The 23,014-nt window shown below is 41.3% G+C and overlaps 1 protein-coding gene across 4 annotated transcripts in view; it reads right to left on the bottom strand.

Annotated features, from left to right (window-relative positions):
• The window catches only part of PTPRK (protein tyrosine phosphatase receptor type K), a 635,931-nt gene that overhangs the window by 102,078 nt on the left and 510,839 nt on the right, over positions 1–23,014 (bottom strand). For all 4 annotated transcript variants that reach the window (XM_074990593.1, XM_074990595.1, XM_074990594.1 and 1 more), the window contains exons 8-11: positions 19,130–19,432; positions 14,169–14,278; positions 12,892–13,093; positions 6,913–7,018 (exon numbers count right to left, since the gene is read on the bottom strand). In XM_074990593.1, coding sequence (XP_074846694.1) covers positions 6,913–7,018; positions 12,892–13,093; positions 14,169–14,278; positions 19,130–19,432 — 721 coding nt within the window. The remainder of the gene's footprint in view (positions 1–6,912; positions 7,019–12,891; positions 13,094–14,168; positions 14,279–19,129; positions 19,433–23,014) is intronic.

Raw genomic sequence — 23,014 nt, 5'->3', positions numbered from 1 at the left:
CTGTTGTGTTATTCAGCTGAGAAGTGGTGTTTTTAACATAGGTTTGCATAATGTCGTCTAGAGCAGGGGTGGGCAAGATCCAGCCTGAAAAGCTGCTGGATCTGGTCCATGGACCGCCTCAGGCACAGAGAAGCCAGCTGATCTTTTAATTAGCTTCCTGCTAGTTCTCTGTTCGGCATGCTGGGGGGAAGCTTTGTGTGCTGCTCCTACCCTGGCACAATCTCTCAGCTCCCATTGGCCAGTTTCCAGCCAATAGAAGAGAAGAGATTTTGTTGGGCATGGGGACAGTGTGTAAAGCGTCACTGTCCTCCAACATCTGGAGCAGGCAACAGTTTTGAACTATCTGGGACTGCAGCAGGCAGACAGCCTGACTCAGGGTCCTGCAGGGCTGCCAGCCAAGAGTCACTCAGGTAAGACTCACAGCCAGAGCCTGCCTCTGGCACCCCAGAAGTTCCCTCTCTCCAATCATCTATTCCACATAACCCTAACACCCCTTACTTCTGCACCCATATCCCCTCTCAGATCCTGTACCCCAATACGCTGGCCTAGTTCACAATCCAAACCCCCTGCACTCCACTCCCATGCCCAGGTCAAAACCCCTTCCTGGCCTAGGTCACAGCCCAAACCCCTGTGCCACCTGCTGCATCCCAGAGCCCTGCCCCAGATCACAACTACATCCTTTACCCCAACTCCCTCCCAGACCCCACGCTCCCTCCTGTACCCCAACCCCTTACCCCAAGCTCCTGCTACACTCCAACCTCCACTCCAGACCCTGCATCTCCTTCATTAATATCACGGAAGAGTGCGTCTCTTGCCATTTTCCAAATTCTTGGAGTGCACCCCACCCCAAAAAGCAAAAATTATTTCCCACCTCTGTCGTGGAGTGAAGGTGTCAATAGCTTGTGTTCCCTTTCAGAGAAATCTTTTTTTTTTGTTAGTCAAAAATTGACTGAGGAAATGGGGTAGAAAACATACACATTAGCCAATTCAACTTTAATAGTGTCCATTTAATTCATGGCAATCACACTTTTGATATTTTGCATAATATACTGCAAAATGTCCAACATATCATCTGTGTCACAATTGAATTTTTAGAAAATCAGTTTCAAATTCTCATACATTAAATAACCCCTCCAGCTTCTCCTTTCCCCAAAAAGGAGTACCTCAAAACATATTTTTAGAACTCCAGTGGTTTAAAAACTAAAAACCATAGAAGGAAGGCCAGAAACATATACATAGTCAGGGTTTGGTGGGTTATTTGGAGTTATGTATTTTTTTTTTTTAGTTAAGAAGAAAAAATAAAAATTTTTCTTCAGTTAATTTTATGTGCCATATTTAGCACACCTTTGTTTTTCACATTGGTTATTTCTCCCACTCCAGATTTGTATCCCTCTCATAAATAATTTTAAAAGACTTATGCCTACTGTCTTCTGAAATGTTCCTGATAATGTCTCTGGAATGGCATTTTGGAGGCTCCACAGGCATATGGTGGTTTAAATAGTCCTGTCAGGAGTCTTAAGAATGCCAGCCTTAGAACAACTACATCCCAGCCCACACATCACTACATCAAACAGTAGTAGCAGGCATCCTTCAGTCTGCATAGACTATGGATCGCGCCCTTTACAGTTTCAATTGAGGACTTCATTTACAGCATCTACTGTGACTATGAAGACCCACACGAGAGTGACAGTCCTTGCTGCATCTCTTGCAGATGTGGTGGGTGTCTGGCAAGTCCTTAGTGTGCTTTCTGTGCGCTCACTTCTCCTCCTCTAGCCGTCTGATCCTCATCTCGCCCTTCTGAAGGCCCTTGTGTAACCCCTGCCTCCATCTGCTGCGGTTGTCTGCTAGTTCTTCCCAGTTATCCAGCTCGATGTCTACCTCTCTGAGGTCTCTCTTGCAGACATCTTTGTAGTGCAACTGGAGGGCCTCCAGGAGGTCTTTTGCCAACATCCACACCTGATATTGTTAAGGCAGAGTAGTTTGGTAAAGGAGTGTAGGGTGCAAAGATGTAATAAATGGCATGGTGTGGGCCAGTGGGTGGAAGACTGCTAGGTATGTATGGTTAGAAGATGAAAGTTTTCATTGTCATGCTTTTGAGTCACGCATCTTGTTCTTACCTTCTCCACAACTAAGTTTTTGGCATATTCATTAATATATAGATGATGACCCATAATAAGAGAACACTTACATTTGCCAGAGTCTAGAGCTGAAGAAATCTGCAGGACGTAAGTCATAGTACTTTAATTTTACCAGCAAACAGCATACATAGGGAGGAGAAATTGAGAGAAAGAGAAAGAGATACATAGGCAGAAAAACCTAAGTTTGGTAGTAAAGAGGGATACTATTCCTTCTCTCTTTGTGCTGGTTAAACAGGACTGGAACAATTCTAAAGAGAGAGATGGTGTTTAAGAAGCTCGATACCCACATATTGATATGTTGATACCCAAAAGCTCTGTGCTTGTAGGCCTTAAAAAGTGGGCAGGTAAGTGGAGAGAGAGAGAGAGAGAGAAAGGGGCAGTCTGGCTTTCCTGCTGAGCTTTGGCATACATATACTATTTTTCTTAAACTGTCCTAATTACCTAAAACACCATAGTATGCGCAAGTAAGGAAGGAGCTCAATGCCTGCCCACTTTACCAGAAAATCTTAACTCTCTCCGCACCCACAATTAACTAGGGGTGGATAAATACTGCCCCCACTGTGGAATTAAACATGTGCTACCTAGCCAGCCCATTTTAAAAGTCTCATGCAGACCAAGCCCATTGATCCGACAACATATGTTAAACAGATGTTATAACTGAGGCCCTAACTAGGTTCCACTGGAAGCCTGTCAACTAATCTAAGTTGTAATTGCTGCCTTAATATTCTCCTCTGTTGTTCCTATTGTTGAACTCATGGTATAATGAAGGCAGCTGGAGGGATACAAGCACATTTCCAATAGAAGATCCTACATCCTTAAATTATCCAAAATATGTCTGAAATCAATTATTTGTAATATACGTGGCATAAAATTTGAAGATGTGATGGAATGTCATGGTCTTACTAGTCATGTTTAGGATGTGCTGTAGAAACAGACTACAAATCACTTCATATGGATCACTGACAGGTAGCCATTTTTAGCTGCCATTGACTGAGTCAATCACTATTACAGTGGTGAAAAATGACATCTTGCAACAAATTCAAAATTATGCAACCACCACCTCTTTTGCATTCTTTGCCTACAGTTTAGTCTAAAAGGCCATAAAGAAAACTAGAAATTATGAGATAACACTTGACCAACAAGACACGATTAATCGTCAGCTACCTGCAGATTTGAGGTGAATTCAGTAAAATCCGTTTTATTAAGGCTCTGGCAAGACACAGGAATACAGTAAAATTTAATCTTAGTGAAGTTTTGTCTATATTTTAAAGGCAAATAACTACAGAATCAGTAGGGTTATACTATGAACAATGGGCCTCTATTGTTTGTAAGTAATGAGGACATTAAAGAAGCAATTAAATAAAATTATCCGTTGACCATCCATGGATGCCTGGTTTGGAAAAAAAAGTGAACAGCAGACTCAATAAGCTAGCCAGCACTCTCCTCCTTAAGGGTAGGAACCTAGTGTTTAACTTTTACTCTGCTTAGTCAGAGGCTTATGTAGGATGTAGGAAACAAAGTGTTAATGATCTTCTAATATCTACCAGGTAATGCTCATTATGATAGTGAAATATGCTTATTGTGGAAAGAGAAAGTCAGTGTAGACAGAGTAAAGCTTTGCTAAAACTGGCAGTGACGTTAACTGAAATGCACTGAAGCAGTTCAGGATTTCAATGTATTACATTTTTCTCTTTTATTAAGATGCTGATGATATATAACTGCTTGCAATATGCATATTTCAGGGATGGATAGCCATGTAATGCCCTGAGCATTTCTTGGAGGGACAATCCACACCAGGAATAAGGAATAAAAAATATTGCATTGCTTGCAGGTCTGGTTTTCATGGTCTGAAAATATTCTCTTTGTATTATGGTCATACTTACTTTCAGTGAAGAGAAACACTCATAATGGCAAAAGCAAGGATAAAATTTGATAGGCCTGAATTTGTACTATTTTATCGCAACAGAAGGTTCAAGTGTGGAAACCGCATATTTGAATTTCTTTGTTCAGCAAATACCATGAAGTCTGGGTACAAAAGGTGGCTCAGAGTACCCTCCCAGTATAAGAAAAGGCCTCACTGGGACCAGCACAACCAACAGATATGGCTCACAGTCTTCCTCTGGTTGTTCTCTTGGAAGGGAGGTATGATCACACAGACATCAGGTGTCATGACTATGGATCCCTTGGACCCCACTAAAGCCAGTAGGGAGTGAAGGTGGATTGTAGATGTTCCCAAGACATGAGTACCACCAGTCCAGAGAGGGTGTCCTGATCTGTGGAGAAGGCTGATCTCCTTCAGAGGAAGTGATGACAGTTCTCCCAGTAGCTCAGATTTCCCTGTTGTGGGTTTCATCAAAGGAAAGTTGGGAGTAGTAGTTGGGATGGAGGATAGACTTCTTCTGATGTCATGTCTCCTGGTGTGGTCACAGAATTTTCCTGATGATGGACAGTGCCAACAAGAGGGGAGACTCCAAAACCAGCACAAAAAATGTGTCCTCCACAGTGGTGCATCTCTCCGCTTTCCCTTGAATGTGCAGGACTATCTGCCTATACCCTCAAAACTGATGTAGAAAAGCTTGGGATTTATGGGTCCATACAAGGCTAAGGTAGTGTCACGGGTAGTTGAGTTTGCCCATGGGTAGCCTTTATCAGTACAAGCAGTACTTACTCTCTTGACCAGGAAAGTACTACTGGTAGCACTGTTGTTGGTGTCAAGTCTGCTACTAGCTATGAGCTATTTTACTGAGGCCTTGGGACTTAGAATAGCCTAAGTCTTTGGGAGCAGCAGATTTCAACAGGATAGCAGAGGGATCTTAGAGAAAGAATGTGTTCTTGGACTTATGGATGCATTCCTTGCAATACTGAGGAAACTTTGATGGGGTGTCAGTTACTGTAACTCCCTGGCTCCTATAGCAGGCCTCATGTTAAGAAGGCATATTTCTTGATGACGCTGGCCAATGTAACAGTGTGTCCTGTAACCAGGGTCTGACTGGCACCTCATAGCCTTTCCCATGAGATGCTTTTAAGCTGGAATTACAAGACATGCTGGGTAAAGCTATGAAAGGGATGATAAATGCTGCATGAGGTAAACATATGCACTTCCATGAAGCAACAGAGGCAGTATCAGGGGTCATCATCAATCAAGAATTAGCAGGAACTGGCAGGAGCCCCCTCGGTAGGGAATCTAATTAGCCGCTACCTATATTTAAAATATATCTGAACACTAAACATAAAATGAAAAAATTTTGAAATATTTATAAGTCTGAGTAAAGGAAACTGAAGAAAACGGAGAAGTTCTGGATACTGGAGGCTCCAACCCATATTATTCAGCAGTTGGTCCATGACATCCCTTACACTCTTCACATGAGCAAGAAGTGAGCAGGTGTGGAAAAATGGACACTACTTGCCTAAGTTCTTCAGTGTCAGGCTCACAATGTGTTTGCAACAGTCACATATGGACTACCACTTGAAGTATACCACGTGCTACCATCCAGAAGTTTTAATGGTTATTAGCGGAGGCAGTCAAACCTGGACCACCAAATGCTTTTGAATGGCGCTCATATCTTGTTATTTATCTTGGTCTTATCTATGTTTACCTCATGCACTATTTTTCTTCATTGTTATTTTTTAAAATTATCTTCTTGGAATCTGGACCGTGGTTATACCTTCACCAAGAAATCTGGACCATGACAGATAATTGCCTATTCCTGATTTATAGTTTTATTTATGAATATAACTGATAACAATGAAATTAGTCCAGATAGTTATCTCCTGTGCCAATAATAAAATTAGCACCACCAACAGGAACATTCTAGAAATACAAACTTTCCACCTCTGTGAAGAGAAGCAGTGAAATTTGATTAGTTCATGTTTGGTTCAGCTGCACAACTAGGCATCTGAAAGACTGAAATGGACCAATCCTACAGATGTAAACATCAAGACATTATATTCTAAGCTACTCACCATAAAGTACTAAGTTACTCTTACAACTGTTTTAATCTGAATAAAATGGGGTGTATAAATAACTCATTTTCTATACCTTAATGTGGATGAAATAGTATCCTATTCCAGCCAAAACAGTGCTAAAAAGTCTTTGTCAAACAGGAAAAACATGGCTTTCCCATCAGCAATGAGAAATTAAATCAGGACTGTAAATTAATCTCTGCAAACAGAACTAAATTATCTTTCAAATGGGACCAGATAGGAAAAGGTCTCTCCAAAGTTAAAATAACATAAAATATTTTAATATGTTCAAAGGATACCCCAAATAAAATTTAATAGCTACTGCACAATTTCTTATAAGCACGTCTGAGCGAAAAAAAGTCAAATCATTTGTACCACTATTATTCTCCTATTTCCTCCAAGCTTCCAATTTTCCACTCATTGCTATGACACGCAGTAGATGATAGCAGATAGGAAAAACTGGAGAGGTACTGTTATTTTCAAATTTGCTTTCTAACCAGTACAAACCTTGTCTTCCACAGATACCAAGAGAAGAAATGAAATGTTTCTGAATGGGAGTGAGGGCTATTTGAAGCAGAACACACAGGTTGACAATTCAGGTGATGAATATCTAACCTCTTTCCACCTCCATCCCCATAAATAATTTAGTCTTATTAATTACAAGTCTATTTGCAGACTTTGTCTAACCAAGAAAGACAAACCTCTTGACAGCAATGTGAAATGAATATCACTTTGGGAATGAATTGCTTTACTAGCTGTTAGACAGCATGCAATCCACTACAGAAACTCATTCGTTTGTTTAAATAAATACCTGATAGGAGCACCTTTGGCTTGCGCTGGTCTCAACAGTACAGTTATGGTAGTGGCAGTTTCATTGAGAGATGCGTCAACTCCTTCGTAGTCTGGTAAAGTGGGAGCTGATTCATATTAAGGAAAGAAAGAAGAAACAAGAATCAAATTAGCTAAAAGCACTGTCAATTTTCATTAGATTCTGACCCGCACAAAAATTGCACCAAGTCACATTTTCACAGGCTGCTAGAGTCTTTTTGATATTTTTGCAGCCAGTTGCCCACTGCTGCATGTCTGGAATTCCATGACAGTAATAAAAATCCTGTAAAAATTTAACTATCCCTTAGGTAGGAGGTTCACATAGGACCAGAGCTGGGAGTAACAGGAGAAGGCTTATCGGCTTTTGTGGAAAACAGAGAGGTTGTAAATCTCTCTTCAGCCGCTCTCTTCTTTTGAGCCACCCGTCTTCACACCAGCTCCTCCAGTAGCTTGTAAAATCTCTCTCCCTAGCCCTAACATTTTAGGATCCTTTCAAGTTTCATGTTTATTTTCAAGGAAGAATAGCCATACACCTACTAGATTAGGAAGTGTGTTAAAAATCATGTTCTAAATTGGCGCAGTGCAACTAGAAGCTGCTCTGCTACTTTGCCAGCACTGCAGAGAATCACAGCTAGACAAAGAAAGGGAGACAGTAGTTCCCCTTTGATGTATCACCTGCAAGTACTTCTTAAAGAGGCATTTTAAAGGGAAACTGCTTGTTTTCCTTTTCCAGTCAGGCCCTTAGCAACACTAGAAAAGGTGACTGGGGTGGCCTAAGTTAATTGCACTGAATTGGGTTGTGTTTAAATGCTGTCAAGTCAAACTTTTAAGTGAAAATATAACTTACAGGCATACCATTTAGGAGACTGGTGAGTTTGGGAGGAAAACAAAACAAGAGCTAAGTGGGGAAACAGAGTGCAAGAGGACGACAGATAAGGAAGGATAGGGTGTATGAAAAATGGGGCCAGCAGACTAATTATTCTATTTTAAAAAGAAATAAAAATATATTTATTTAATTCTCAGACTTTATAGTGTATTAGCAGAAGCTTGAAAATAATGAAGGTCATTCTTAAGGAAATTCTACTTCACTAGAAAATAAAAAGATGGCTGTGGGGCCCATTAGAAGGCTTAAAATTGAAATGACACTACATGAAAATATTGTTCGTGGATTTTCCTGCATCCTGCATAAATTGTTCCATTGATTAATTTCTAATGCTGAGAGTCCATCATCATTATTTCCAGTCTGAATTGTCTAACTCCAACTTCCAGACACTGCATCATGTCTAGGGATGTGCCAAATTCAGGGTCCACTTCGGGCAATTTCACAGTCTCAGGATTTTAAAATAATAAATTTCATGATTTCATCTCTTTAAATCTGAAATTTTGTAGTGTTGTGATTGTTAGGAGTCCAGAGTCAAACAGGGCTGGTCATGAAGTTATTGTTTAGAGGTTGCTGATTGCTACTCTTAATTCTGCACTGCTGCCTCTGAAGGCAAAACTGCCGCCAGAAGCAGCACAGAAGTAAGGATGCCATGCTAGAGTATCCCCACCCTTATTTCTGTGCTGCTGCTGCTGGCATGGAACTGGGCTCCCAGCCAACAGCTGCCGCTCTCCGAGTACCCAGCTCTGAAGGCAGGCAGAAGTAAGGGTGATGTGCGAAGATCCTTCTAAACTGAGCCGCCATGCAGCCAGCTAATAAGCTGTGCCCAGGATTGCCGTTCATAGAGCTGCTGCAGCTGGCAAAGAAGCTGCGCTCCCCCAGCTGCAGCAGCTGCCCGTTGCTGGAGCTGGAGGAGTGCGTTTCTCCCCACAGCCATGGCAGCTCATTCCCGCAGGGGCTAGAGGAGAGGCATGCTCCTCCAGCCCCAGGAGAAGGGCTGGATTAAGGAAGGGGCTTTAAGGGTTGCAGCTCAGAGCCTTGGGTTGCAGCCTGTAAAGACACTGTGTTCTGGGCCAGTTCATCCTAGTGTGGGGAGGGGAGGCAGCTCTGTGGGCTACTGTTCTGTACATGGACATACAAAATTAGTGGGAACATTGGTGACATGGTAAGGTATTGAAACTCTTGCTTCTGCACTACTGATGGCATGGCACTGACTTCAGAGCTGAGTGCTCAGCCAACAGCTGTAATCTCTGACCACCCAGCTCTAAAGGCAGTGGAGAAACAGAAGGTGGCAATATTACAACCCCCCCAAGATGAACTTGTGACCCCTCCCTACTACTTTCTTTAGGCATGTGACCCCTTATGTGAAAAATACTGGTCTGATCTCTCAAATTCTGCAGTAGATGATAAAAACACACAAAACAGATAATTTCACAGCCTGTTTTTTGTGGCAGTGAATTCGATGACATGATCACCAAATTTGGTGACCTGCTTTTACTAGACAATTGCTAAATACTGTAATTAAGGCACTTTAACATTCTCTGTTGGGCTAAATAGATTAAATTTATGGAGCTTATTGTGGTGAGGCTTATTTACTAACCCTTAATCAGTCTCCTGGCTCTTCTCTGAAACTTCTCCAATGTATCAACAACTTTCTTGAACTGTGGGCACCAGAACTGGACACAGTATCTCAGCAGAGATCACATTAGTGCCATATAATCTCTTTACTCCTACCTGATGTTCCCATTTATTTATCCAGGAATCTTATTGGTTCTTTCAGGCACAGTATCACAAGGGGAGCTCATGTCCAGCTAACTATACACTAGATCTCACAAATGTTTTTCAGAGACCCTGCTTCCCAGAGTAAATTCCATCATCCTGTAAGTACAGCCTAGATTCTTTGTTTCCATGGGTGTGTCACCTGCAAACTTTATCATGGATGTTTTTTTGTTAGTTTGTCTTCTTCTAGGTCATTGATAACAAAAGCCGCAAACCAATCTCTGTGGTTCCTCCACTGTAAACAAACCTGTCAGATGATGACATTTAGAAATTTTGACATCCCTCAAGCAGTTTTTAATTGATTTAATGTACAACATTAATTTTATATTATTCTAGTTTTTTAATCAAAATGTCATGTGGTATCAAGTCATGTGCCTCACAGAAGTCCATGCATATTATGTCAATACTACTCTGTTTATCAACCACAGCTGCAATCTCATGGAAAAAGGATATCAAGTTAGTTTGATAGGATCTGTTTTCCAGAAGCCCAGGCTTGTCTGTAACGTTATCCTCCTCTATTTCATTATTAATTGAGTCCCATGTCACCTGCTGATTTGGCTCATAATTGCTTTCAGTTTTGAGAAATGGCTGTATGAAAGTATCAAGTATATATATTACTCGTCTGGACTTCATTCTGTTTACACATTATGTGATCAAATATGATCACTTGTACCTAAGCTACCACGAACTTTTAATTCTGTGATCAGTTTCTCTTTACCTGCTAGGACAAGGTCTAGTATAGAATCCCCCATGTGGGCTGCAACACATTTTGAGTCAGAAAAATTGTCATCTGTAACACAGTCAGAAATCCTAAGGACATTTTAGTACTGTCAGCATGAGACCTCCAGCATAAGCCTCACAATCCCCACCGCGTTGTTATAGATAGAAGCATAAAGAGGTTTGCAGCAGACAATGACTAGTGCCCGTAACTTCTTCTTTATCTGTTAAAACATTGATCCATAAGCTCTCAAGATCATTTTCTTCTGACTTATCAGTGACTTTGAAACAGACAAAGTCTGGTTTTGACAGTTTCACTCTCCTTCTTTTGCCCATTCAATTCTTCCTAAACAGATTTATAGCCATTGATTTTAACATTCCAGTTGTGCAAGTCATCCCACCAGGTTTCAGTAACACCATCTACAGTAGACTGAGTTTATGCTCATAAATGAGCCGTTCCAATTCTTGTTTGTTACCTAGGCTTCTCACATTATTGTACAGGTAATTCAAGAACTTCTTCTCTTTGTGTCCTTTGATTTCTTGATTAATTTTGTTCTAGACATCATGAACGCTGGACAAAATAAAATCTCTCTCTTTTTACCTCCCTCTTTTTTCCTCTTAGTTTAACTCTATCCTGACTACTCTAACTTGTAAATTGGAACAGCATACATGATTCAAGGAGCTCTGCTTTAATTGCTTCTACCCACTCTCACTTGTGGGTGTTTGGAAGCAGGGTGATGAGGGAAGTGTGTAAGGAGGCTGTCACACTAAGATTTAGAGCAACTTTTGGGGAAAACAATGGTCCCTCTCTTTCAGAAACATTTCAGGACATCACTATAGCAGAATGAGGCTGGAATCTTATGTTCCCCTCCACTAGCCCTGACAGGATTAATGAAAACTAGGGCAGGGGGCCTAATTAAACCAACAGCCACACCTAAGAGGAACCAGGTGACTAAAAAGTACTTCCCAGACGGAGTAAAGGTATCCAAGTGGGGATGAACAAGCCAGAATTGGACTATAGAGAAGAAATGGGAAGCAAAAGGGGGCTGCCAGGAAAGGCTGTAGTCTCTTCTTGGCAAAAAGCAGGATGACAAGAGATGTTGCCTCAGTTGCTTGAAATGCATAACCAAACTGTAAATTGAAAATCTACAGAAAAACCTCAGGAAAAAAAATTGAATTTTTTAAAATTATAATGGTTTAATTGGACACAGAGTGATGATAGGGTCAAGACACTTTGGAGTGCTTGGAATAGTAGTTAGCTTTAACAATAAACCTTTAATTAAACAAAAATTAATAACAGCTTAAATTATAAAATTAAGTAATGGTGGCCACAGGGTGATGTAATTCCACTTCCTATGGAGGATGATTCAGCAAAACTCAATGGCTATGTCTACACTAGCAGCATCTGTCTACAGAAGTTACTGTCAGAAGAGATATTCTGACAACACTGTCGACAGATCGCACCTACACATAAAAGTGGATCAATCTTTTGATTCGCCTGGTCAACAAAATGGCGCCCGGGGCATCTACATGGCTTTTTTGTCAACAGTTTCTGTTGACAAAACACATTTTGTGCGCAGATGCTCTGCGAGTTTTATTGAAAAAGCTCAGTTTTGTCTACAAAACTCTTTGGTGTAGATGTAGCCAATAGGACAACATTATAGCTATAGAAATAAATGGCATTTCCAGACAGGAAATAGCTACTTTTCATCCAAAGGTCAGCTGAGAAAATCCCATAAGAAATTACTAAAGCTCACAGAAATGAATAGAGATGATGCAATCTGGAGACATGGGTGCAACATTTCCTGTGTGTGAATGATTACACTATTCATTAATTCCAGCATTAACCTGAAATTGTTACTGTAACATTGCGTCTTTATTTCCCACACCATTTAATTCCCTTTTAACTATAGCCTCGGTATAGCTAGCGCCTCTCTCTTACTGACAATTCACTTCTCCCAGACTGAGCAGGAGGATGTGCCATCCTAATGGTGAGTCCAGCACAGAGTGAATCAACCTGCTTTGCATTGTTTTGAATTTTCTACTGACTTGCCTTTCTATTTACCAGCTCCATGAACTACAGCCTTAATCTCTGAGAACATTAAGGAGTAACACATCTGCCAGTATTTTCCATTCCAAATTGTTCATATTTTAATTCTGTAGTTCTCTAGTTTTCATTAAATTAAGATTTTTAAGACAATTAGTTTCAGTCTTCCTTGATTCTGCTTCTCTTTTCTGCCATTAAATTACTGTCTTGTCTGTGGGTAAATCATTCATTTCTGAGCACCTCACCTTCCTGAGCTGCAAAACTAGTGTAATACTTAACTTAAGCACTCTGAAATTCCTGGATGAAAAGCATGATCTTTAAAATTAAAAAAATTGAGAACATTTGAAAGTTACAGGTGCATATTTTTCTTTTAATGCACCTGCATATCCTTGGACTTGTAACAGAATGTAGGGGCTATATCCCAAAACTTTCCCAGTAAAGTTGAACTACTTTAAGTGGGCAGAATACGTGGTCTCTTCTTAGAAACACACAGTACAAAACAATTTAGTAAGGGAATGCCCTTTGGTTTTTCCAGTTACCTGAGATGTTGGTTGTTATGTTGATTGTTCGTGCTGGTCCAAACCCTTTGACCGTGCTGGCTCGTATAAAGAATTGGTAGGTAGTACCAGGGTGCAGATGTGAAAACACATGGTGTGTACTGTTCCAAACCTTTGACACAGTCTGTGGGGGTCCCGCCACTAGGACAGCAGGATCAAACGATCTTATACTGCTATAGCTGACCTGTTAAAACGATTATTTTAAAAATTATGTTAGTGTTTTTGGCAGACATGGGTAGAATTTTATGTATTTTTGTACTTGTAGAGGAGATAGCTGGCTTGCAGATACCTGGCAATAGACATCTTGAGAATGTGGTATTTGCTGAAGGTTATTTTACTGATAAGTATTAAAGTACAATCTGTTTCACTCTTTACCACTATGTATACCCTTCCCTCTTCTATCCTCCTACATTCTTAATAAGCTAGCAGTGAGAATACCTTCTATACTCTATCTCTTCCAACAGTCACATGTAAACACTGCCCAAAATTATGTTAGGATATTCAAACCTAGCAATGATAAAGAACACCATTAACATAGTGCAGAGCCTGCATAAACTAGACATTCAAGTATTTTAAGACACAGACTCTGCACATTTTCATAGTGCCTTCATCCAACTTCCCTGTTGATTTATGTTCCCACCCTCCCCCTCCGACCCCCCAAGGGCTCACAAATCAAGTCATAAAAAAGAATCATTCTAGAATTTGTGTGCTGTCTTCCTTGAAGGGAGGGGAGCCAAAGTTACCACAAAGCCTAGACAAGTCAATTTCACCATTAATAATCCTCTTTGTGTGTGGGGGGGTGGGGGGTGGGGGTGGGAAAGGTTCTCTCTCCACAAATGAGATTTTCCCAGGTTGCTACTAAATCACATCTTTAGAAGGCTGTATATTGATATTACAAGATTTAAAATTAGTGTTTCCCTTACCATGGATTCCAGCATTTGGAATAGCCACATAGCAATACTCCTTGACAAGACCAACTAATAACATTATGCATTGTGACTGAAATTCTAGTTACCAAAATAATTCTATTATTCTGTGAAGCAAAGTAACAGTTAATTGAGCAGAATCATTCTGCAAAGTATATGCACATAAAATGATTATTCCCCCCACTCTCCAACTTTCTTGGTGTGACCAGACATCAAGTTTGAAAAATTGGGACACATTTTATTTTGGGGGGCAGTTGTGATGGTGTATAAGACAAACCTTCGAATATTGGGATGTCACATCACCCTAACCCTCCTACATGTTCTTTTTATTACCTCATACTGTGTAATGATGCCATTTGGATCCAAAGGCTCTTTCCAGTTCAGGAAGATCTTGTCTTCAAATGGGGTCCCCTTTAATGATTTTGCAGGTATGGGGCCAGGCACTGCAAATAAAGTAGACTTTTTTAAAAGTAGGAGTTCTAGTGGGTGAGGAAGAGGACTAAAGTGAACATCAGGTGAGGATGCATGCAGTTAATGCAATCCCTAAATACTGAAATTCCTCTTACTGCAGAAAAACAGTACAGGTACACTGAAGGGCATACTCTTATTCAGCTATGCAGGGAATGCCTCCCATTGAGATTGTACCTCATACAGTTTCATATGCGTCATTCAGGATAAATTAATTTGGTACTGCAAAGCAAACAGTGGGTGCAGGGGGAAACAAACCACATCAGAGTCTTAGTTTTTACTGAACCCTCACTAACTATAATAATAAGCCCACCTTAAGACTATGACTATAGAATGATTTTGAAGGCTGGCTAAAAACAGCCTTACAAATCAAAGACCCCATAATCATATAATTAAGTACAGGTCATATTACTCCTCCTGGTCTCTTCTGCTAGAAAACTGTTGTTTTCTAGTTTTGTTGCTTTAAAAATTAATAATCCTAATTTAAAAAATGCCCCAACAATTCAACCACCTCCACCATTTCCTATTACAAAAGGTTAACTCGGCCTGATTGTTCAAAGCTTTGAGCTGAACTGATAGAATGACCCAAGTTTCTTATATCAATAAAATCAGTGAGGGAATGTCTCACTCTGGTATAATAAGGGTTGAAGTGTCACTGTAGGCCCCATTATCTGAACTATGATTCATAACAACCATTAATCAGATCAACGCTAGGTCAAAATGCTCCATTATCTTATTTTCCGCTTACCCGCAGCCCTATGTGCATATGATTCCTTTTTAACCATCAGCTGCTTGCCTGGAGTTGAGTGTAAATATTTTGAAAGGCTGGTAGGAGGAGGGGCACACAGAATGAATGTAAGAAAAGATATTTTAAAAAAGTTTCTCAACTTAAGACATTGTTTTTATTTAAATATCCAAGCATGTATTTGTCTTCCGTTTTTAATTAGTTCCCTTCTCCTCTCTCCCCTTTTAATCCAACATGAAATGAGATACACACACATGACATTTCCTGAAGATTTATTTTCAAAGTACCTGCAATTTTGTAAGAGGCAAAAATAAATTAAAAATCACTGGATCAAAGGCAGTGCTGTGCTCTGTGTTTGCAAAACCAAGGAACAGAGAATGGCTTGTCACAGCAGTAAGATTTATTTCAGCCTACATGGAAAACGTAAATGATGAGCTGACCTCTGGGATAGGCAGCATAATTTGACACATTAATAATAAATTCGTGGAGTCAGAGAAGCCCATAAGTAAACAAATGAGACTCCAGCATAACTTGATAGGGACTGTTCATCCATCTGTCAGTTGAAGACATGGGAGAAGTTAACTATATATGGCTGTTTTGTTCTACTATACTGACACAGGGAACGCTGTGGATAAAAGCTGATGTGCCACGACAGCCCCTCTGTGTTATCTGTGGCATTCAAGGGTGCTGCCATAGGCATCATTCTGTTTTTCATGGAAATGCTTGGCTGCTTCTCTTTTCCACAGGTCAAAGGAAGCACAGGGTTGCATGTAGTCTGACTCAGGTGATATGTTTCATTCAACATCTGAATGTGCATATTAAAATGCTTTGGAGTGTAGCTAGAAATTTCCCAACATTGTATTTTGATAAAAGGTTTTCCAAGAGTATGGTGCAGAGGGGGTAAAAAAATGTCCAGCTACAGTTTTACAAAGAAACCTGAAAAATTATTTTTTGGGTCTCATTTTTAAAAAGATTGTGCTGTTTAAAGCAGCTAAAGTGGATACAACATTACAGGAATCTTGTATTTTGATGCACCCTTCCACATTTCTTTTTGATCACACTGCACCATCACAGACTGTGCTTCTGTACTATACCATTCTTTACCAGTTGAACTGACTAGCACTACATGCACCTAGTTAGTTACATGATTCTTTTTCCATGGGACCAAAAGGACCAGAACAAAAATCTGAACTCTGATTATCGAACCCGGGTGCTGGGAATGCTAGCGTGAACTAATTGGAGGGAAGAGAGTGGAAAGGCAAAAAGGAAGAAGAGGAAAAAGTGCCTAGAAATGAAGGTTGGCATGGGAAGAGAGGGATGTGGGAAAGCAAAGACATTCTTAAGAGTGTATCTATAAACCAGAGAACAGATTCACCATCCAGGTTAGCAAAAATAAAGCCTGAATTCTCAAACCCATCCCTTATGTCTCCTTCCTCAGAGGTAGTTTAATTAACACAAAGATTAAGTTAAATGTTTTGGAGCATGACAGGACACTAGGCAACAAAGGACTATCTCACTTTCTGTAAGCTGAGAAAGGGTAGGACACAGCCCTACCCCTAGATCATCGGCTATTTATGAGGTCCCCATGCAGGGACTTCTCTTAGGGTCCTACCTCATCTTACCAAGGCCTTCCTCTATAGAATCTTGAGCAGGCATTCACATAACAGTTGGTGAGTTAATCCATTGCCTATTCAGAGGCTATATTTCCCACTAACCTGCCTAAAAGGACTCAAAAGCTACAAGAGGCCTGCATGGGATGTATATATCTAGGTGCCTTGTGATATGGTTTCTTGACTATCATGTCAATTTTCATACTCCTCCACAAGTGGGGTGTCTATTTTCACCTTTCATTTTTTTAATGCTGTATTAAAGCACAAAATATAAAAATATCAATTGATCTGACCTCAGAATAATTCATTACTTTAGAGCATTAAATTTGCATTAAATTATGTCACAGTAATAAAGAACCTGTGTTTCCCAAATTGGGTTAGTTGACCATTGTCCCACGCAAACTTTACAGGAAAGGAACTTAAAACATCATTTTTACTAGTGCATTGCTTTAACTGACAACAGTTACTCTGAAATGATTCCATATTTCTTCAGTTTTCCTGATATAAATAACTAAAGCGTCAACAGAATTACACTCATTAGTGAAAGCTAAGCAGAAATAAACACACTGTATGGAGATATAGGTAAAGTTATAGTAAGAATTCCTTTTCCGTACATAAAAGGTAATACATATCATCCATAAACTGTTAACATTTACTCTGAGGGTAAATAACTCACAGCAAAGCGCTCTGTGGTTCTGAAAATAGCATTCAAACCCTATCAGCCCACATACTACCTCAAATTTGACTCATCCATCCATGACGTTAAATGTTTTGCCGTACACAGGACACCAGACAACAAAGGACTATTCCACTTTCTGTAACTGAGAAAGGGTAGGACATGGACTCTGGACCTGAACCTTATGGGGGCTGTGAACAGATACCAGGAAATCACAACAACACTGGCTTTCCCATGCTTTTAAATGGGATGAGGGTCCACAGTTTCATAATATGGTGTTTTTATGGAAGGAAAAGATTGACAGCCACTGTTCTCATCTATGTAGACTCTGGCTGCAGGCTGACAGAAGATTATAAAGCCATCAGATAGGTCTGGGCAAAAGGGACAAAAGAATAAGGAGAAAGCAAAAGAAAAAGAATAGATAAGATGAAGGAAGAAAGCAGAAAAAAAGGAGTGGAAGAAGGGAGGAAAGAGGCATAGTGAAACAGGAAAAGTATGATGGTACAGAAAAAAAAAGAAAATCAACAGACGTGAATTACTGTATGGATTATTACCGATTAAATATGTAAACATTGAAAAATGTAAAGTTTCCAGAGAGCACATTTTTAAAAAAAGGTTACCCAATATCAATATTTACAATTTTCACAGTATTGATTATAGTAAACACAGATTAGGATTTCACAAACTCTCTCTTTCTGGTCTGGAAGACTACCAGAGACAATATGATCTGGAAATCAAGCCAGCTCCACAGAGAAATTCCACCTAATTTTCCAAAACAAAATGGGACAATTTATTAAAATGAAAAAAGAATTGAGAGAAAATAAACCCTTAAAATGGTCACCCAGATAATCACAGAACTCCCCACAATTACTACTAGTACATAGTTCCAAGGTGGTTTGAGAGTTAAATAATGGGAGAATAGACACGACAGATATGGCAGTGTAGACGTATCCTTTTCAGTTTGACTACTGATGTAAATAACTTCCTGTAACAGGCTCAGCACCCACCTCTGGTGAGCATCCCCCTCTCTCTTGCCAATAATGCCTGCAAACACAGTCTTTTTTTACAGGATGGCAACCACCTCTCTTGGGCAGCCCCCTTTGGTTTGCTGGGTGTGAGCCCAACTTTGGTTTTAGCTCTTATACTGGCATGTCACCTGCCTCTAGAAGAGGGACCCTGTTGGCTGATGGTTTTCTCAGCAGGTCTTCAGAAACTCAGCCCTCCAACTGAGCTGCATACAGTGTGCCCACTTCTGGCATAGACAGTCCATGTTCATATTGAGGTCCAGACATAGGGCCCTAGCTCTAAGGCTTTTCCCACAACCACTGTTTTCTCCAGACACCTAAAGTTGGGGCTCATCTAGCTGTCCTGGCCAGGTTCTGTGCTCTGCCCCTCCTGCCATCAGCCTGCACACAGTGACATTCCACTGGTCCTGCTACTCTTCCTGCCAGACAGGCACGAGGTTTTCAGCATCCTTCCTGGGTCTTACTATGATTTGCAGCGAGCTCCCCACAGCGTGCAGTGCATGGCACTCAAGGAAACATTTGTATCATATAAAAATATTATTCACAGTGACATTATGGGCTAAACATTTGTCCACTTCAGTAAGTTTTTCAGAATGACAACTTCAAATATTTGAAAAGTCGCATGCTGGGGAGGCCATTTAACCTACTTACAACAAATGAATAGACTAAGACTTTGTTCATCAGAAGACAGACACATTTTAACTTACTAAAGCCACTGCTTATCACTCCTTTATACTAGATATCATTTGCATAATAGCATTTGGGCATACCATCTTCATCTGTCTGAATAATGGTCTCCTCACTCTCCTTTCTTCCTTCAGGATTAGTTAGGATCATTTTGAGGCTGACATTTGTATAAGGAGGCAGGTGGTCCACAACATGTTGGGGTGCTTTTGGGTCCATATCCAAGCAGTCTGCTTTGCTTTCATTGTGACCACGGAAGTAATGGTAGCAAATAGTGACATTGAAAGTGTGACACCGAGTGATATTGTAACCCAGAGACTCCCAATCCACTGCAATGTGTCTGGCCTGGATCTCAGCAATCTTCAGAGTTTTAGGTGTTCTCATGGGCTCTAGAAAACACAGAATATAATGGAGATAGCACAGTTAACATTTCCCATGTTCAAATTGGCTTTTAAGAAATACAACATCAAAGCACAGGCGATACCCAGCATGCACAAACCTCTCACTGGAAGAAGTGACATCTCTTGCAAGAAAAACCTTAAGGTGACATGCCACTGCCTTCACATTTATTTGTTTGTGCTTTACCCCTTCTCAGTAGGTTTCAATCTGTCATTAAGATGTGCTAATGTTAAAAATAAAATGTTAATTTACAAAGCTAATCATTCAGAGCATTTAAGAATTCAGAAGGCAAATTCAGGAAGAGTAACCAAAAGACCACCACAGATGTTGTAGCTAACTTCCCTCTTTTTAACTCCATTTTTCCTTTTTTAAATGAGTAAATTAGGTAATATATCATAGTAGTGAAGAGTCAACATGCTCTTCAATATGATTTATCATGACACCAAGCCACACTGTATACTAATTACACTAATTGCTGTACTAAACTAGCAGTTATAAAAATGATGCAGCTATTCATTAATGCTTATTATTTCTGTAATGATGATATTCATTCAAGCAAGAAACCCAAGAAATATTACAAAAACACTTTTCAGATGTTTACCTTGTCTTTTACCTCCTCTCACCACCTAATATACTTGGTTTGTGCACAGCTCTTAAATAGTTATCAGCGCACTATTACCCAAGCTCAACTGTTACCTGCACGTGAACTTCCACTCACCGAGAAAGTAACACCAGAACACAGGATACTTGGCTGGGTTGCCATCAATCCATCATTGACTCTCCCAGGTATTCATCCCTCATGCAAGACTAACTTTTACAGTCAAACTTAATTAAAATGATTACACAATGAAAGTCATGACCATGACTATATATACTAGAGCTGCACTAGAAATTTACCAAGGGAAAGTTTCTACACTCTCAATATATATTTGCTTGCCAAAGAAAACAACGCAAGCCCTCGGGTACACTTTTAACCTCATGTTATAGCTGATTCAAGGTGAAAACAACAATAGAGAATACACACACACAAAAAACATACTTTTCTTTTTGGGATCTGATTGTCCTGTGTAATTTTTATTTGTGAATCAAGAATCTCCACTGAGCAAATGATCTGTAGAAAGCACAGATGGCATATCCAAATACGCAAGTCTCAATGAACATACTTTATTCAGCATATGTACTTTACAAACAAAACTGCAGCAACCAAATATCAAAAATACTTCTCTCTCTCTCTACACAACCAATAACGGGTTAGAAGTCAAATACTAGTTTTGATATTCACATTAAGCCATCATCTCCCTCTCAAATCCACTATGAGCTTGAATTTACAGACTTCTGTGCAGACATAAGCGTGCTATCTTCTACCCTTGAGTAATGAGTTACTACCACATTCATGGTAAAAGAAAAACAATTACATTTCCTGGATAGTAGCCTTCTGAATACGTTGCACAATGTGACCAAACAACAACATTTGAGAGGGATACTTTAATGGGTTTGTGGAGATCAGACAGATGACGGTGGGACATCCTTTGGGAAGTGAGCACTTGCCTGCTCATCTCTTTTCAAAAACAGTAGTTACAGAGAAGGGAAGTAACTTGATAGTCACTCAGGGTATGACTATGCTATAAGCACTGCAGAAGGGTCTTTTTGTCCTGGGCTGCAATAAAGCACCCACACAGAAGGCAGTAGCTTGCAGTATCTCCCTTAGCAGAGATGGCATGGAAGCCTGAATCAAAATACATTGACTCCTACTGCGTAATTAATGTAGCATAGAACGGCATACCTTAATTTGACCTTCCACTGTAGTGTAGACCTGCTCTGAGTCTCTTGGGAGACGTGACTTTTTCACACACCTGAGCAACACAGAAGTCAACCTAAAGACATGGCCTCAGCATGGAATGGTGCAGGATCAGTACTTCCCTTTAATAGATGCAGACAATTCACGTTCTAAAGCATTAAGAGCATCTCCCTCGCTTTCTCTCTCTTAGGCTATGTCTACACTAGCCAAAAACTTCGAAATGGCCATGCAAATGGCGATTTTGAAGTTTACTAATGAAGCACTGAAATACATATTCAGCGCCTCATTAGCATGCGGGCGGCCGCGGCACTTCAAAATTGATGTGGCTCGTCCAGACGGGGTTCCTTTTCGAAAGGACCCCGCCTACTTCGAAGTCCCCTTGTGGCCGCCCGCATGCTAATGAGGCGTTGAGTATGTATTTCAGCGCTTCATTAGTAAACTTTGAAATGGCTAGTGTAGACACGACCTTCTAGTGAGTATATCTATCTATGTTTCTGTGAGTCCACTTGTTCAAGAACTTCTCCTAAAACGGAAGAGCTAGGACCATCAAATTTGATATGCAGCTTCTCTTACCCTAACTTAAACAAGGTCAGGGTTTCTTTGTGGCTGGAAAATGGGAAGTGTCAAGAATGGGGCTGTGTTCCAGAACATAGAAAGGAAGGGAGCAGAAGAAGGCAAAAGGGACAGGCACAAAGAGAAGATACTGGGAGCAGCTGCAGCACCAAGATAATGACCAGCATAACAGGGGCTTTGCCATCTTGCTTGCCACAAAATACCAAATAGCTCCTCTGTCCCAAACCCAGAGCCTGCCCCCACTTTGCCCATGGACAGCCTACAGGCTGCAGAGGGATAGCTGGAGGAAGGACAGTCCCAGAGCCTACACTGCCCCCCCCGCCCGCCACCCCAGACAGTCTGTGGGGGGTGGGGGTAGCTGGAGGAAGAGAAGCCCCCTGAAGCCTGGCTCCCTCCCTGGCAGGCTGGGGGAAGGGTAGCTGGAAGGGGCAGCCCCTGGAGCCTGAACGTCCCGCCGAAAGACTGCAGATTGCAGGGGGCAGCAGCTGGAAGGACAGCTCCCCCAGAGGCTGGCCACTCCTGAAATAGCCTGCAGGTCACAGAGTAGCCCCCAGAGCCACCTTCCCCCCCGACAGCCAGCAGCCTGCAGGATGGGAGACCACTGGAAAGGAGCTGCCTCAGAGCCCGGCCAACCCCTAGATCTCCCCTTTAAACAGGCTGAATGATGGAAGGGGCACTGAAGGCTGGGGGTATCTCCCAAAAGCACTGTTCCCACCCCAGACCAGTTGTGTGGGTGGGTGGGTGAGGGGAGGGGCAGCTGATGTTCAGGGCCAGCCTTTAGAGTGCCCTCTACCCCAGCAGGCTGTGGGATAGGCAGCCCAATGCCCCAAGCAGCCCTGTCCCTGAGCAGCTGCAGGCTGGGAAGGGGGAGCTGGGACAGCAAGCTGGGGGCTGCACCCAGAATGCTGCAGGACAGGGGGCAGGTGGAAGCTGGGGCCAGACAACTTAGCTCCAGCCCCACTCAGCGAGCATGCAGCACCAAATCTCTCCACTGCATGAGGAGTCACTGTCCAGAAACGCTGCCCGCTGGAAAGACCCACCGCTGGAGCAGCACCATCCTCGCTGCCATGGGGGCTCCAGTACCTGCCCCCTGCCCACCTTCCAGCCTCCAGCCTTAACTTCTGCACCCATAGACTCTCAGAACACTAGAACTGGAAGGGACCTTGAGGAGTCACTGAGTCCAGTTCCCTGCCCTCATGAC

The sequence above is a fragment of the Carettochelys insculpta genome, chromosome 3 (assembly GCF_033958435.1).
Source record: "Carettochelys insculpta isolate YL-2023 chromosome 3, ASM3395843v1, whole genome shotgun sequence".
Taxonomy (NCBI): domain Eukaryota; kingdom Metazoa; phylum Chordata; order Testudines; family Carettochelyidae; genus Carettochelys; species Carettochelys insculpta.
Note: the sequence above shows the minus strand (reverse complement) of the source record. Positions and strands in the feature narration are given on the sequence as shown.